The sequence below is a fragment of the Engystomops pustulosus genome, chromosome 5 (assembly GCF_040894005.1).
Source record: "Engystomops pustulosus chromosome 5, aEngPut4.maternal, whole genome shotgun sequence".
Lineage (NCBI taxonomy): Eukaryota > Metazoa > Chordata > Amphibia > Anura > Leptodactylidae > Engystomops > Engystomops pustulosus.
Genome location: NC_092415.1, coordinates 28,541,375 through 28,558,322, shown reverse-complemented (window position 1 = coordinate 28,558,322; position 16,948 = coordinate 28,541,375). Strand labels below are relative to the sequence as shown.

Sequence of the window (16,948 nt, the reverse complement as noted above, 5' to 3'; positions counted from 1 at the left end):
GAGCAGGAAGAACATGAATATGGAGTCATTTGCCTAGATGGTGAGTCAACTTTTCAAACTAAGGAATTTTTCAGGCATGTGGAATAACAATATAGGGATAGTTGCACTGCTGTATAAAAGCCATTTTTAAGTTATGTTTAGATCGTGTGGGTAAGTTTACGTGACAGGCTCCCTTCGAGCTGTCTCTGAGTAAATCTGACAAAAGTATATTTGTAAAACTTTCTTCTGCTGTGATAAAACTTTAGTTATATAACACCAGATGATCTATTAATGGGCCTTAAACTTCAGGTATGACTTATATAGCATAATATTTTATTTGCAACAGTTTTATAAACCATATATTCACAAGGTTACAAGTGACCTTTCTCAGGACAAACATTTATTGCCAATTGCTGAATTGTATTTCAACTTTTACAGGTGTTGGAGAAAAAAAATGTCTTATTTAGGCATCGAGTCCAATAGCGGGAACTGCAGCATTTGTGAGTTATCGATCTTCTGTAGCCGTAAAATTTTAGACGGTGTAGAAGCAAGCGAGACAGAGCACCTTATTGTAAACGTGTCTCATTAGATCATGCTGTTCCCGAGCTGTCCTCAGACTCCACTATCCACTTGGGGCATCAAAGGATTATCCAGCATGCCATAGACACCGGGACTAAAGAAAGAGCAGTCACAAACTATGTAATATGTAATCATCACAATTCTCCCTATCTGCAGGTAGAGGATATAGGACAGAAAGCAGCAGCATCATGAGGCTGGTGATCTTGGTAGCGGAAGGTTCCCATTGCTTACAAGATGTCGGGAGCAGCATGTGAAAGCCTTCATTATGAGCACAGAGAAATTCTTGGAAGTACGTTACGCACATAGGAATCGGCGCATTCAGCTCTATTCAGCGTGTGATATAATTATGGGCTTGGTAGATCAATCACTAGGCATGAAGGGGAACTTGATCAAAAGTGCAAAAGGGCAGCCGAACGCTAAAAAAAAAAAATCATGTGGGCTTGCATTTTTATTTAACGCAACCATTTTTTTTATCTACTATCTACATGCCAACAAAAATTCAGCTTCTACTTAGAAAAGCAATCCTTCATGAGGAGGTCAGCAATCGCAAGATCGCAATGAATAAAAGGATACCTGTCACATTAAAGGAAACCTACCATGAGGAATCTACCATGAGAAGTAGATATGATGGTAGATGCCTCATGCCTGCATCTGCCCTAATCTGTGAATTAATAATCCTGGAACCTAACTTGGTAAAAAACTTTATATTAGTAATATGTAAATTACCTGCAGAAGCTACTGGGGCGCGTACTAGTCTTAGCTCCCAGTGCCCGGCCAGTCTAGTACACACCCCAGTAGCCTCTGCAGCTAATTAACATAATGCTAAAATAAAGTTTTTGTCACTGGTGCTCCTGCAATCCCTGTCTCGGATCTTGGGCGCACCCGTGTCCCCTCCGTGTGCCCCCGGAGCCCAGTGGAACTTACCTCTCCTGGCTCCGGCATCGGTCTCTATGGCTCCCACGGCTGGGCGCGCAAGACCCCTTCTCCTAGGGGGTGCATCGGCTCGCATAGATTTAAAGGGCCAGCGTGCCGATAATTGGCGCTGGCCTACCATAAGTTCCTGCCCCTTCCTGTGACCCTTGCTGGATCTTCAAGCCATCCCCGGAAGAAAAAGCTCTCCTGTGTATCCTGCGTTCCTGTGTATCCTGCTGTCCCGTGTGCCGGTCCGTTCCTGTGTTCCTGATCCGTGTGCCAGTCCGTTGCTGTGTTCCTGAGCCATGTGCCAGTCCTTTGCTGTGTTCCTGAGCCGTGTGCCAGTCCTTTGCTGTGTTCCTGAGCCGTGTGCCAGTCCTTTGCTGTGTTCCTGAGCCGTGTGCCAGTCCGTTGCTGTGTTCCTGAGCCGTGTGCCAGTCCGTTGCTGTGTTCCTGAGCCGTGTGCCAGTCCGTTGCTGTGTTCTTGAGCCATGTGCCAGTCTGTTCCTGTGTTCATGATCAGTGTGCCAGCTCCTGCAGTTCCTGACGTGAGTCCTAGTGTGCCTTCCTGTGTTCTCCCGTTGTCACCCCAGATACAAACTGTCTCCTGCATTACTACCCTACCAGGGCTAGTCGCACCTGTGGAACGACCTGGTGGTACCCCGCCTCAGCAAAACCATCCCACTTTGCAGCGGTCCCAGGTGTCGGCTAGTACCATCTCCCATAGTGGTCCAGAGGGTCCACAGACTCAAAGCAGATGACAGTTTTTAACAAGTTAGGTTCCAGGATTATTAATTTACAGATTAGGGCAGAGGAAGCAGGAGGCATCTACCATCACATTTACTTCTGATGGTAGATTCCTCTTGGTAGGTTTCCTTTAATTTTTTTCCTCCATTCTCATGATACGTTCAGAGGATTTCCAAAGAATCCTTTTCACAAAGGGCAGCAGTGCATTTGATTATAGAATGGGGTACATATCTGCTTGACTTCTCCCCCTGAAAGCGGGATAAAGAGTGAACTTTGTAGGTGTGCTATAACTGTGATATGAGTAAGGATAGTTACATCACTGGGGAAAAATCCACAGCACACACTCAGCGGAGACCAGGAATGGATGCAATATAGTGGCATCTGTCCTCCCAAGCCTATAATGGCCTCTGATGAGCATATACCGCTCCTTCCAACAGGAAGTAAGATTAAAAAGAACAGAATGTGAATGCCTTCATTTTTCGCACAAATCTAAGTATATTATCCACGTAAAAAAAAAAATCAATAATCTTAAATTGGGTCCAATGCACACTGTTCTCTTAAGAGCTTTACAGTGTGTTCAGGAACTAGCAGTCCAGTCAACTTCCTCCCCTCGCTGTCCTAAGAGAGACACCCATTCAATCCTCCAGACACTGAATTTCCAGCATGCACAGTGTTGTGCGCTGCAGTGGATTAGCCTTCTCCCCTGTTTAACCTACACCTAAAATAAGTGGTGAAAACGAACACAAAAAGGAAGCCAACGTCCACCAATGGACATTTTAATGGATCCAGTACACTTCTGTTATCATTGCAGTAACAGAATAATAATGGGGGTGTGAACTGGGCCGAAGCAAACATTTCTTAACATGGTGGATCAGGTTAGGAAAAATAAGAAATATGGGGCTCAACTCTTTCCAGGTTAAAATTCCAAATTACTTGGAAGTGAATATTACTTTATGTAAAAATTAAAGTAGAGTCAGATCATAAATTTTAAAGAAGGAGAAGATACTTTAATTTTTGGCAAATTTGGCCACATGCAAATAGTCAGTAATGGAATATAATATGGCCAGTTTGGGCGGTAGCCCAGGTCTGAAACCTTTAAGGGGGCCCATGGCCACCCAAACCCCACACCAAATTTTATACTCACCCACCCACCAAATTTACCTATGAAATCCTCATAATCTGTTTCTGCTCTCAATACACGTGCACACAATAGCCATTTCAGAACCTTTGAAGGTCCTTCAAAAGGTCCTGGAAATGCAGCTTGATTGCATTTTGGCTATTCACAACTTAGAAACCTTAAAGATCATATAATAATATAATACTCATGGTACCATAGTAGTATGTAACATTTTTGTGTCATATAAAACACTAATTTTCATTGCAAAAAAAACATATTATTCCATAAATGTCCTTGGAAAGTTCACTACAGATTTGGTACTATTTGCTTGTCTGGTCACATACCTGTTCCGGATATTTGCTCCCAACAATTTCTGCCACTGTATTGAATGAATCAGCGTCTGGATACTGCACCGCTCCCATATAGAGATTGACAACAATTTTCACACCACGGGACGCCAATCGTGCCATGAGCTCAGCATCCTCAATCGTGATACAGGCTGTTGGGATCTTTTGGACACCGCTCTCATATTCTTGTCCTCCAGTGTGAGGGCTGCAAAATAAAGAGTAAATTGGTTGTACCTCAACAAAAATCTTCTCAACAACATAATAATAATAATAATAATACAACATTAAAGTTGGAAATATCACAAAAATGATGACAGGCCAGTACTTGCTTCCATCACAGATCTGCTAAATAATTAGAATCTTTAACCCTTCTCAGTGGGAATAACTCCAAAAGGCACAAACTTTTTCAAATGGCGCATCTATGATGCATCGTGAGCGTTTACACGGCGCTGGAAGTCTTAGCTTGTGATAAAAATATTTATATATTTTTATCACAAGCTAAGACTTCCAGCACCGTGTAACCGCTCACCATGCATCATAGATGCGCCATTTGAAAAAGTTAGTACTCTCCGGGGAGATGTATAAATGTGTCGGTCTTTAGGCCAGTGCAGAGTAGAACTGGACCTTTCTCTCCTGCGCCAGGTTAACCCCGGAATCTGATGATGGATTATTAATCTACACTCACCGGCCACTTTATTAGGTACACCATGCTAGTAACGGGTTGGACCCCCTTTTGCCTTCAGAACTGCCTCAATTCTTCGTGGCATAGATTCAACAAGGTGCTGGAAGCTCCTCAGAGATTTTGGTCCATATTGACATGATGGCATCACACAGTTGCCGCAGATTTGTCGGCTGCACATCCATGATGCGAATCTCCCGTTCCACCACATCCCAAAGATGCTCTATTGGATTGAGATCTGGTGACTGTGGAGGCCATTTGAGTCCAGTGACCTCATTGTCATGTTCAAGAAACCAGTCTGAGATGATTCCAGCTTTATGACATGGCACATTATCCTGCTGAAAGTAGCCATCAGATGTTGTGGTCCTAAAGGGATGGACATGGTCAGCAACAATACTCAGGTAGGCTGTGGCGTTACAACAATGCTCAATTGGTACCAAGGGGTCCAAAGAGTGCCAAGAAAATATTCCCCACACCATGACACCACCACCACCAGCCTGAACCGTTGATACAAGGCAAGATGGATCCATGCTTTCATGTTGTTGACACCAAATTCTGACCCTACCATCCGAATGGCGCAGCAGAAATCGAGACTCATCAGACCAGGCAACGTTTTTCCAATCTTCTACTGTCCAATTTCGGTGAGCTTGTGCAAATTGTAGCCTCAGTTTCCTGTTGTTCCTGTGGCACCCGGTGTGGTCTTCTGCTGCTGTAGCCCTTCTGACTCAAAGTTCGACGTACTGTGCGTTCAGAGATGCTCTTCTGCCTACCTTGGTTGTAATGGGTGGCGATTTGAGTCACTGTTGCCTTTCTATCAGCTTGAACCGTCTGCCCATTCTCCTCTGACCTCTGGCATCAACAAGGCATTTCCGCCCACAGAACTGCCGCTCACTGGATGTTTTTTCTTTTCGGACCATTCTCTGTAAACCCTAGAGATGGTTGTGCGTGAAAATCCCAGTAGATCAGCAGTTTCTGAAATACTCAGACCAGCCCTTCTGGCACCAACAACCATGCCACGTTCAAAGGCACTCAAATCACCTTTCTTCCCCATACTGATGCTCGGTTTGAACTGCAGGAGATTGTCTTGACCATGTCTACATGCCTAAATGCACCGAATTGCCGCCATGTGATTGGCTGATTAGAAATTAAGTGTTAACGAGCAGTTGGACAGGTGTACCTAATAAAGTGGCCGTTGAGTGTAGTGCAATAGAAAACTGGTGACTCCTACTTTGCCCCTCAATATTGGCGCACAAGCTATTTTCTGTCAGGTTATGCCCCCTAGTTACCAAGGACTTGCCCCTCTTTCTGAGGAGTCGAAAAACTGCAAAAAATAGTCCTAAACCTTCAATAAATGTGGCACAGAGCATTTGAGTAGCAAATGTCCCCACTTTTCTGGTGTAGCCAGGTAAATCCCTTTAAAGGTCCCAGGTGGTTTGAAAGAAATAAATAACTAATAGAGATAAGAAAGATGGTAAAAAAGTTGAATTTAACTTTTACTTTAATTATTAAAAAAGTGACCCACCCAGTCACTAAGGTACGTAAAACAAACCACAAGGGTAAACAACCATGAAGAAACCACTCAATACCTAGAAATTCGGGAAGAGTGCAAACTAGGGAATAGTAAGAGTAATGTACAGTATGAAATATACACATCTCACTGTCCAAAAACAAAAATAAATGGGGAGATTTAAGCATTTCATAGCGGCCACACCCCCTTTTTGTATCGGGTACATCAAGAGGCTGGGCAAAACGACATCTAATTTTAGGTGTAGCTTTAATCATTTTGATTTTAATAATTAGAGAAAAGGTTAAGTTTTACTTTTTTACCGTCTTGCTCATATTTCTGATGGTGAATATGTGTCTCAAATCCTGAGCTACTATATCCGTGACAGGTTAAATATTGGAGAGACGGCGCTTTTTATAAAGAACTAATACTTACCTCAGCCAACACCTCAGTGGGTAATAGGAAATTCAGTGGTTATGTTACATAGACAACGTGCACCCTCTACTACTACAGGCCGCAACCAGAAGTTGTAGTGGGAGCTCGCTGTTGACATAAGGTCACCTCACCTCAAGGGAGACTTCAAGATGGACTGGAGGCAAGCGCAGAGGTTTTTTGAGACATGACCGACATGTAGAGAATCCACATCATAAAATAGGGCGTGTCACATCGCAAACGGGTCGTCTAAATCCCTCTATGAAGCACTAAATTTTAATTAGGGAGGCGTGGATATGCTCTAAATATTTCTCAATGAGCTCTGTGCATTACTCTCCTTAAGGCTACATTCACACTGCCGCAAGGGGGACGTATACGTCCCTCATAGACGTCAATGGGCGCACGGTGCCCTACGGGAGCAGTACGTACCGCTCCGTACCGGGGAAAAAGATAGGACATGCCCTATCTTTTCCCGTATAACAGCGCCGTGTGCCATACATCCCTATGGAGAGGGGCGGGGATTGAGCAGCGCTGCCGTTGCCCGCCATTCTACGGTACGGCGGGCAACGGCAGTGTGAATGTAACCTAAGTATGGCTAACATCACATGCAGCTTTAGATTCACAGGTCACATTCTGTCTATCTATCTAAACTGCTGTAATCCAACATTAATATTCCACTAATGGTGATTTAAAGGATTTTTATGGTAATGGCAATAAATGGAGAAATTATCACAAATTTACTTCCACATAATGAGTCTTTTATATAAAAATAAGGCATAAAATCATCCCGAATATAAAAACGTGAACTCTCACTAAATGAGCTGAGTAAAAAAATAAAAAATAAAATAAGATTTACAAAAAAAAAAAACGAGCAGGCACTTTTGGACTTGATATTTAGTAAGTTAATTGAAGGCAGGGATAACTCTGAGAAAATGTCATTATAAAACAGTTTACTCTAGAAGAATTCTGATTGTGCTAATGAAGGAAATGTGTTCCTGCAAAATAATATCCCATTAAAGGAAAAATTGATAGAAAAATTGTAAAGCGGCAGCACTCACCTACCTATCAGCACAGATACTGCATGTGATAGATTTAAAGAAGTTCTAGAAATTTTCTTTATAAAAACTTTGACGTTTCAGAGGCCACGCCTCCTTCCTAAGGCATGTGTGATGATAGACACAGGTTATCTTATAGCAAGGTATCTCAAAACCTGTAGTATGAGGAATTACATCATGAGATACCTTGATATAAGATTACCTGTGTCTACCATCACGCATGTCTAACGAAAGAGGCGTGGCCTCCAAGACGTCACAGTATGCGGAGCCCTCGGTGGACAATCTACAAGCATGTCTGGAATGATGAATGACTAAAACGGTAAACAGGACGGATTGAAATGAGAACTAAAAAGAGACTTATCAGGCTATATTTTTATTGCTATGTATTATGGCTGAAGATGTTTAAATAAATTTATGCAAAAAAAATATTGGCTTAAAGCATAGGGTCATTATGGACTGTATAAAGAAGTGCCCAGCTGTTTCATAGGGACTTTGCTGTAGGCCCACCTTCCTTTGAGTACTTTATCAATGAGCTGATCAATTACTGTAACAGAAAAGTCCTGCAGTCAGTGACTAACTATGGGAATCCATTTGTCTAGACACAAAAAGAATTAAACTGTGGGAATAGCTAAAGCATTAGTTTAGGCCATCAGGCCATCCAATATAAATCCGATTATCCCAGGGAAACATTTGCCTTTGGGGGCTTGTGCCAAAACACCCTAATCAGATCCTAAATTTCCCCTGGATATTAGTGTATTATAGTCTAGGCCAAATTTGTAATTTTAATTTCATAACAATTGTTACTTAAATGTCGCACGGGATTGCACTTTTAAAAACAAGCATAAAGATGTCCGTATTGTTTCGCTCACATTCCTATTTTTTATCTGTTCTTTAGCTACTTGTCAGAAATGTTCCTCAGCAGTCGTGAAGTGGGCGGAGACTTCATGAAACTAACCATTTCCTGTTTTTGCTCTAAAGCCAGGATTATAAGCTGTCCACAGTTCCTATAATGCCTTGTGCGTTCTCTCAAAGTAACTTAGCAGCAAATAAGATATTATAACAAAAAAAACCACTAAGGTCTGCACAGGGGAGCATGGATTAAGTAGTAAAATAAATAATTAAATAATTATATAAAGTGTATAGTCTTTGCTGTGTGACCACTAATGGTTAACAGCTTCCCTGCTGTGAAGATAGTGTTGGAAAGCGGGAGATGTGGGAAGGATGCTGCAGAGTTGTCTATGACACAGCCTGAGGTTGTGCAAAATCACAGACTGGGTTGGAGGGACTGATACGTAACAAATGAACCCTTCTACCTCACTATGCTTTGCATGCACATAAGCTGCACAGACACAAGGCTTTCCTGCTAGCTACACAGAAAAGCATCACATGATCTTCTCCTCCAGAGTGAGAAGGGAGCAGCAGCCCCTCTGAGCTGTAAAACCTCCTCCTGCATATTTTGGAGAAACAATCAACAGACTAACAGAGATTATCAGAATGGCGGTTTAGTGGGGAGATAAAAATCAGAGGCTTCTGCTAAATGGAGGACGACAGCAAAGAAACTGTTGGACATAGGTAATAAAAGTTTTCAAATTCCAGCAATTTGATGTAAAAAAGTATCAGCAATTCAACGACTTTCCGTTGCTTTGCTTCAATTCTTCAGGTCTATTTTCTACCACCAGGAAGAATCAGATGCAACCTGACAGCACTAGAGCCTATATTCATGTCATGGCACCGATTCCCTTAAAAAATGTGCGTCGCTACTGCGCTCAGCAGAAAATATGTCTGAAATGTTAATGGCACAGTCTTGAAGCTATGAAGTAAACATTTCGGCTTGAGATGCAAAGGAAACATGATGGTTTTATCCTCTTTCTGGAGATTCGGTACAAAAGATAGAAAAATATTACCAGATGGCTCATTAAATTATTCTGGAAGAGTCATACATCCAGGTTGAGGCTGCAGATCCTACAGATGATATCGATAACAGACGGTTGGCACACACAGAATGAGATTTTTTTTGCAAACTAAGGAAAGATATTAAAGCTGCTGCGTTATCTACATTCAATATTCCAGAGGTAATTAGGAAAAATGTAAAAGATAAAGATTATGACCCCTAAAGGAGGGTCCTAAGCACTGAGGAACCCAGTTGAATAGGGAATATGGACACAGTATCGGCCCCATCTCGAAATAGACCTTAGAACCCATGTCCTTTGCCCAAATAACTCTTACTGTAATCCAAACCATAAACACCCAAGAGAACACAAACCACGTGTCATGAGATCCTTTGTATGCCCGTTGGCCCAAAATGAAGTGTTTGGGTGTGACCTGGTGAGTGCTACATCTTCTTTTCTACTTATTGAAGATTTAGCATGGTCTCACTCTACACTGGCTTCGTGTCATGCAGCCCAGTGGCCTGACATATCGGTCACGGTTTCGCTCTATGATTGGGGCTGTCTATGCGGCCTCCTACAGAATCTACAGTATTCATTGGTGACTCATTGTCCGGCCACACTTCAGAAGTTCATTTGCTTGTGGTTGGGGGCTGTTTTTATTCTCTCTTGTTTGGGCTTACAAATCCCATAATTCCAAAAGGGGAACCTCTATACTCACGTGACCTTGCAGAAATAAAACTTCCAAAGAGACTAAACACTCAAGACTTTTCTCCCTTGTAGGTTGGGTGAGCTCCTCATGGTGTGATCCAAGAGCCATGCACGATCAGATGCCTACTTTTGTTTCTCTACCTCCTCTCCAGCTTGATTTTTACATCAATATGATTTTTGGAGTATTCTAATTTGTGCTACTGTTACTAAACACACATTGGCAACCAACAATGTGGTCTATATTGGAACTAATGACAAAATAGATGGTAGGTTGATGAGCCTGAAGAATAATTTTAAAAAATTTGGTTCAAAGCTTGAGGGAAGGACCTCCAACATAGTAATCTCTGTAACACTACCTGTACAATGCATTAGACAGAGAAGACAGCGAGAGCTCAGGGAGCGGCTCAGATCTTGGTGTAGAGTAGAAGGATATATTATATATATAACTTTAACTTAGAAAGAACATCCCCCCTTAAACAGAAATTCCCCTTCATTTAGGCTTCCACATACAAAGCAACATCTCTCCAAGGACCAGTTCCTGCTCTTTCATTGGCTTCAAGTGTTTCTCTGGCACGGCATTAGAGATAATGAACTTCACATGCACATTTGATACCAGTTAGCACATTTTATGATGCAATGAGCGTAAGAGCCAAGCCGTTAAAAAAAATGTAATTCATGGAGGAAAAAGTCCATGGCAAGTTTTATTTGCAAAGAAAATATAGTAACTTTCCTGGAGGTTCCCGAAAGTAAAAACATGTAAAAGGCTAAGCACCAAGCTCTGTTTCTAAAAATACTGTTAATGGGGTGATCAAAGGATTAGAACCTTGGGACTCAAGCACAAGTCAATATTATGGATATAAATTACAGAGCCTACAACCTCCTTATACTGCACTTCCATGCAACTCAAAGGGTGAAAAACCATATGGTGGCTCGTGAACCATAAGTGCTATGTGCTCTACTGCCTAAAGGACCTGGAGGGTACAGGGACAGGGTACAGGGACATATATCGCCCTATACATATATAGGGAGATATATGATGTTCCTACAAAGTTAGATATGTTCTAAAAATACATTGCTACTCTGTTTCCACACCATACAATGGCATATTACAAATGTTAATCTCCCCTAGATGCATAAAGACATCCTTCTAGGGAATATCATCATATGAGACAAATAAGGAGCCAGGAGAGCAGTGAATATATTATAAAGCAGACAGAAGTTGTCATTTGCAATTTTCCTCTCTGGGACTCAGCTCTGGAATCTGACAGGGAGCCAGGTAAAGTTTCACATACTATATTTCAAACAACATATAACACAATTTTTAAAAACATACGTTGTATATACAGTATTTTGTCTATAGCTACCTATGCCCCAATAAAACTAGCGACCTGGTGACAGGTTCCCTACAAGACAAGAACAATCAGAAACTAACTGCTGAATGTGTCCCTGGCCTATAAGATAAACTAATCTTTTGACCCAATTTTATAGACCAATATTGCAGATGATAATTGTTATTTTTGTAATATACTTTATTACGGAAATCTTTTCCCATGTCCTTCTTTTCCCTCTGCCTTTCGTCCTCATTTAAGCAGTTTGTGCAAATGAACTCCCTGTCCCTGTACACTACTGATGACTGAGAGATAAAAGAGCCTTTAATGTTTCTGATGACTTAAAGGGGTTGTCCAGCCAAAACAAGTTACGGTCTGCCCATGGGTTACGTAAAAGATTGGTTCTATAGGTTTGTTCTTAAATTTAATTTGTATGCAATTCGGAACTGGTATATTTTGAAAGTTTTGTCCATATAAAAATTGGAGTTTTAAAATGTTGGATTGTCATGGGGACAAGGATTAACAATAAGGCATCATTGCAGACATTTTTGATAACTCTTACAGTTGATAATTGCAAACTGGGGCTAAAAAGCTGTAAATTACCAGAATCCAGAGAGAATCATCAGAGGTCACAGTGGACAGAGAGGTCTCTTTGTAACTAGGAGTCTTGGTAAGTCAAGGACTATCCGGTATTGCCTATCAAAGCCCCACAGATCATGAGAACGGGGATGAACAGTGGAGCTGGTTGCATATATGCCTATTGCTCTATTAATCTCCATGGCACTGATATAGATAGTTAAAAGCAGTACTTAGCTTCTTCCATCTGTCCCATTAACAGTGCATGGCGAAGCAGTGCCTTTGTCCAACCTGCCTTTCCAATCATTGGCAGTCGCCTGCTCTCGTGATCCATGTGGATCACACCAATAGGACCATTACCAAACAGTAAGTTATCCTGTGGATAGGGATAACTTGTACTGGAAAACCCTTTTTACTCTTAACAGATAATCCCTGGGTGGTCTAATCTCCTTAGAGATTGGGATCATCAAATAATTAATGTTTAGCCTCTTTATATGTCTGAAGCGGAAGGATCTCTGCTTCTGCTCAGATACACTGCTCGCAACAAGAGAAAGAGCAGAAAAAAGTCACAGAGCAGCTGCTTTAATTAATGAAGTATATTTCAAAGTTTTCTATTATCAACAGCTATATTCATTTCTGAAATAATTTTGAACTTCAGAGGTTTAGTTAGTCTTTAAAGAGAACATGCCATCATTTCTGATGTATATATTCAGTAAAAACATGCATTTGCCATTAAAGGACAACTGTCACCAGTATGAAGGATAACTTGCTAGTGTGTGCCCCTCTGACAGGATCTGCTTTACTTTTAGCTTCTTATGAGCTTGTTTAAAAAAAAAAAAAAAAAAAAAAGCATTAAGAATTATGCAAATGAGCCTGAGGGGCTCCAGGCTCAATTATGCTCTATGGAGCTTAGGCTCATCTGCATAAGTTTTAAAGCCTTCATTTTGATCCCGGTGGTGGTCTTTGGTATTCTTGACATGCCAGGACCACCTAAAAAAGAGACACTTATAGAAAGCATCCCAGAGCACATGGACAAAATGTCCGGTGCTCCAGACTGCTAATTATTCACGCCTCCTGCATGATTTCATTTCCCTCTCCAACATAGAAGAGGGAGAAATTTATCAAACAGGAGCCATGACCTCTTGCATGACGGCACCTCCCTCTCCCAGCATGGGAGGTGTGCATTATTTTATAAGTCTCTTTTTTAGGTGATCAAGATGACCGAAGACCATCGCCGGGATCGACATGAAGAGGAGTGCAGGTGAGTATTTTCAGTGGGGTTTTTTTGTACTTTTTCCGACTGGTTGATTTCCTTTAAAGAAGAGTGGATCCTGCCAGAGGGGGCACACATCAGCATGTAAATGTCCTTAGTTTACAATCCTTTATTCTGATGGTAGATTTCCTTTAAAAACACAATTCTTGTCCAATTCCAGCAAACTATACTGAGCCTTAGTTATTTTATTATTTTTTTTTTTTAAATAGCCATCTGTGCATTTGGAATCCCCATCCTACCTCTCAAGACGGTTCTTGACCTTGTATAATATATAATGAAAATCAGGGTCTCTAGCAGACAACATGTAAACAACCCATTGCCTGCAGGATTCCAGACAGCTGCTTGTATTTCACAAAAATGCGCAGACAATGTATGTCCAGACAGTAAACCACCCAAATTAAACAAGAAAACCAAACATCTAAATCATAGGATTTAAACAAGGTGAAATCTAGGTCATAGCTATAGAGTTCCACCAACAGAAAAAGATATATCAGTGTCTATAGAAGGGCTGGTTCCAATTACTACTAAAATAAGGTGGAGTAGATGGAAGGGCATATATGATGTGTAACTTTTGACTTTCTTTTCTATTATATTCTCTTGCATAGAGGTCTTATATTCCTGATCACAGTAGACCTTCTACTGCACGGAGTAGTAATTCTCCTGTACAGAGTAGCCATTCTAGTGCCTAAAAGATCCATTCTGCGCCTCAAAGGATCCACTGCTCAACTCATAAGAGACATTTTTTGTTAAAGTATGATCATTCTCCCTTGCCGAGAAGGCACTATACTACAGTGTAGCCATTCTTTTACCCAGCGTAGACATTATTTGCTGAGTGACCATTCTCCTGGTCCTAGTCACTAACTCAACTTCCCAGCAAAGAGCTTCTGCCCTGTCCTCCAGTAATCTAAGCTCATGACAACAGACCTGTTGCCTACCTAAAAATATTGCTAGTCTAGTGTCTTGTACAACAATCTACATGTCTTCTACTATAATCTATGCTACTTCTACCACATTCTATTCTACTTCTACCATCTATTATATTCTACTTCTCCTACAATGTATTCCACTTCTTCTACATTCTATTCTACTTCTACTTCAATCAATTGTACCTCTAGGTCATTCTTTTCGACTTCTACTAAGGCTATATTCACATGACCATTGGAGGGCGTATATATGGCTGCTGTATATACGTCCCCCATAGGCCGGCAATGGGCACATGGCGCAGTATGGAGCAGCACAGGTGCTGCACCATATCGTTCCGCACCTGGGAAAAGATAGGACATTGACAATCTTTTCCTGTATTACAGCGCCGTGCGCCATATATCTTTTTGGAAAGGCTATGGAGAGGGGGGGGGGGGGTGAGCAGCGACCTGTGCCCGCCGTTTGCCCAGCCTAAGGTGTATTCTACCTCTAAGTCATTCTATTCTACTTTTACTACTATTCTACTTCCATGAAAACCTATTCTACTTCTACTACAATCTATTTTACTACTCCTCTTACACCATCTACTCTGCTTCTGCTACTACTACCTATTCCATTACTATGTAATGTTCCACCTGCATCACAGCAGCACCTTTAAACACTCGCTCAGCCTTAATATGTATACACATTTATTACATAGCGACCCACAATACTATCTCTGTTGCTCTTTTGATGGGTAACGGGCATTTTGAAATCACGAAAAAGAACCCGTTAAAACTGCTATTTTTTAAGACTGTGAGTACATGGTTGGCTGCTTGCCTCAAGCTGAAAACACAAATGAAACATATTTTATGGCGAGACTATCAGCAATCAGTTTATCCAATAATTCCGAAATATGCAATCTCCATCTCTGTATCAAAAAGAAAATGAAAAGAAGTGCCTAGAAGGAACGCTCCACCACCTCGGCAAATATTTTGAGCAGTTTTCCAAAAGAAACAAGTCAGATTGATTGAGTAGCTGGTATAAAGAGTAGGGGTCGAATGTGAATACATCATGCCCCCACGCAATATGGGGAATATTGAGAGCTTTCCCCAATGCAAAAATTAACATTATAAAGAGCGGCGTTCCTCAGAAGTGCGGCACACATCATCTGTTTTTGTTTAGTTTTTGCATGACAGAAACAAGTGGCACAAGGTAGTAAAAAAATAAAAAGATTTTGGAATTTTCATAACATGTGCTTTATTTTTATGGCACTTTAATGGCAAAACTATGGTGTTATACATTCAATAAAACTATGGAAAGCCTCCTCTACGACCCAATCAAGTAGTAAACTGCTATACATAAAACATGTTAACGGATTTACTAAGGTTGTAAAGGCACAATTATCTCTAGCACTTGCTATGTTTTAACCTACAAATCCGGGTATATTTTGGAATTTTTATTTATTTTGATTACCGGTATTTGGGCTCTGGGAACTGAGCTATGTCCTGGATCACTGTTCTGATCTCCCCAGACATAAAGAAATCGGAACAGAAGAACATCATCTGATTGGGATTATTATTTAAATATAAGTAAATAACCAAAATTGGTTCTGATAGCCTTGGGCATAAGGGATGTAGCCAGTTGTACTGTAATTGTAAAAGTATCTCTGTACAGAGAGTGCATTATTATTACAAAGTTATGGCCATTGTAAGAAGTAGGATAATCCATATCAAAAACTGTACCAACAATAGTTTCTGAAGGAGGTATTTGTAATTGCTACATGTTAGAAATGCAGTTTTAATAAGTTTTTTTCTAAAGTTTTCAGATTATTTAAAAAGAAAAATTCTTTGGAACGGAAAAGTTTTCCATTTGAGTCCATGGAAAACGTCAAGCTATGTTTCCTCAAGGCTTTTGGCGCAGGAAAAGTTTCAACAACTTTGTAAATAATGCTCTTGGTGAGCATCTTTATATTTTAATATAGAGAAACATTAATTACAGGCGGTCCCCTACTTAAGGACACCCGACTTACAGAGGACCCGTAGTTACAGACGGACCTCTCTGACCTCTGATGAAGCTCTCTGGATGTTACTATAGTCCCAGACTGCAATGATCATCTGTACGGTGTCTGTAATGAAGTTTTATTGATAATGCTTGGTCCCATTACATGAAATTATTTTGAAAATCCAATTGTCAATGGGACAAAAATTTTTTTTGCCAGGATCTAAAATTATAAAATATATGGTTCCGAATTTACATACAAATTCAACTTAAGTACAAACCCAGGGACCCTATCTTGTACATAACCCGGGGACTGCCTGTACTTGGTGCTGAAAAATTTGAAAACAAATAAATATGTTCAAACGAACGATGTTCAAAATTGGAGAGGACCAAGTAGGAGGAGGACTCTACCCCTGAGGGCTCACAATCTATATATATAGATTGAGACACAAGGTGAGAAAGCATCAAATCCAGTTATTGTGTGTTGTAAACTACTCATAACTGGTGGGTTTTGAGGTTACGTTTGAAGGTTGGATTAGCCAAGCAGAAAAGGACAGAAGGATGAATTAGGGGGTTTGTTAGAGAATTAGAAGCGAAGAATATTTCTGTAATATTTCAGGAAATAACGTGATGATAACGTGGACAACCAATTTAGTAGATGCCATTTACATACCCTTACATGTCAATCATGTGGACAACTGGACAACTATTCACACACACAGTATAGACTTTAGTGTGCACCAAAGTAAGATCTGTTTGATATGTTTGTCACTATGACCTAAAAGGAATTCTAGGAAGAAGTCTGAAATGGGTGTTCTGTGGTGACTCCTGTGGTGACTAACCACTACCCATCGATTTTACTTCCAAGGTACATCTGTAACGAAACGTTCATTGCAGGACAGAGAGTAGAAAAAAATAGTAA

At 40.8% G+C, this 16,948-nt stretch overlaps 1 protein-coding gene across 1 annotated transcript in view; it reads right to left on the bottom strand.

Annotated features, from left to right (window-relative positions):
* CPQ (carboxypeptidase Q) overlaps window positions 1-16,948 on the bottom strand; it is a 281,871-nt gene that overhangs the window by 170,364 nt on the left and 94,559 nt on the right. The window contains exon 4 of the mRNA XM_072151470.1: window positions 3,679-3,886. Within this exon, the coding sequence (XP_072007571.1) occupies window positions 3,679-3,886 (208 nt within the window). The remainder of the gene's footprint in view (window positions 1-3,678; window positions 3,887-16,948) is intronic.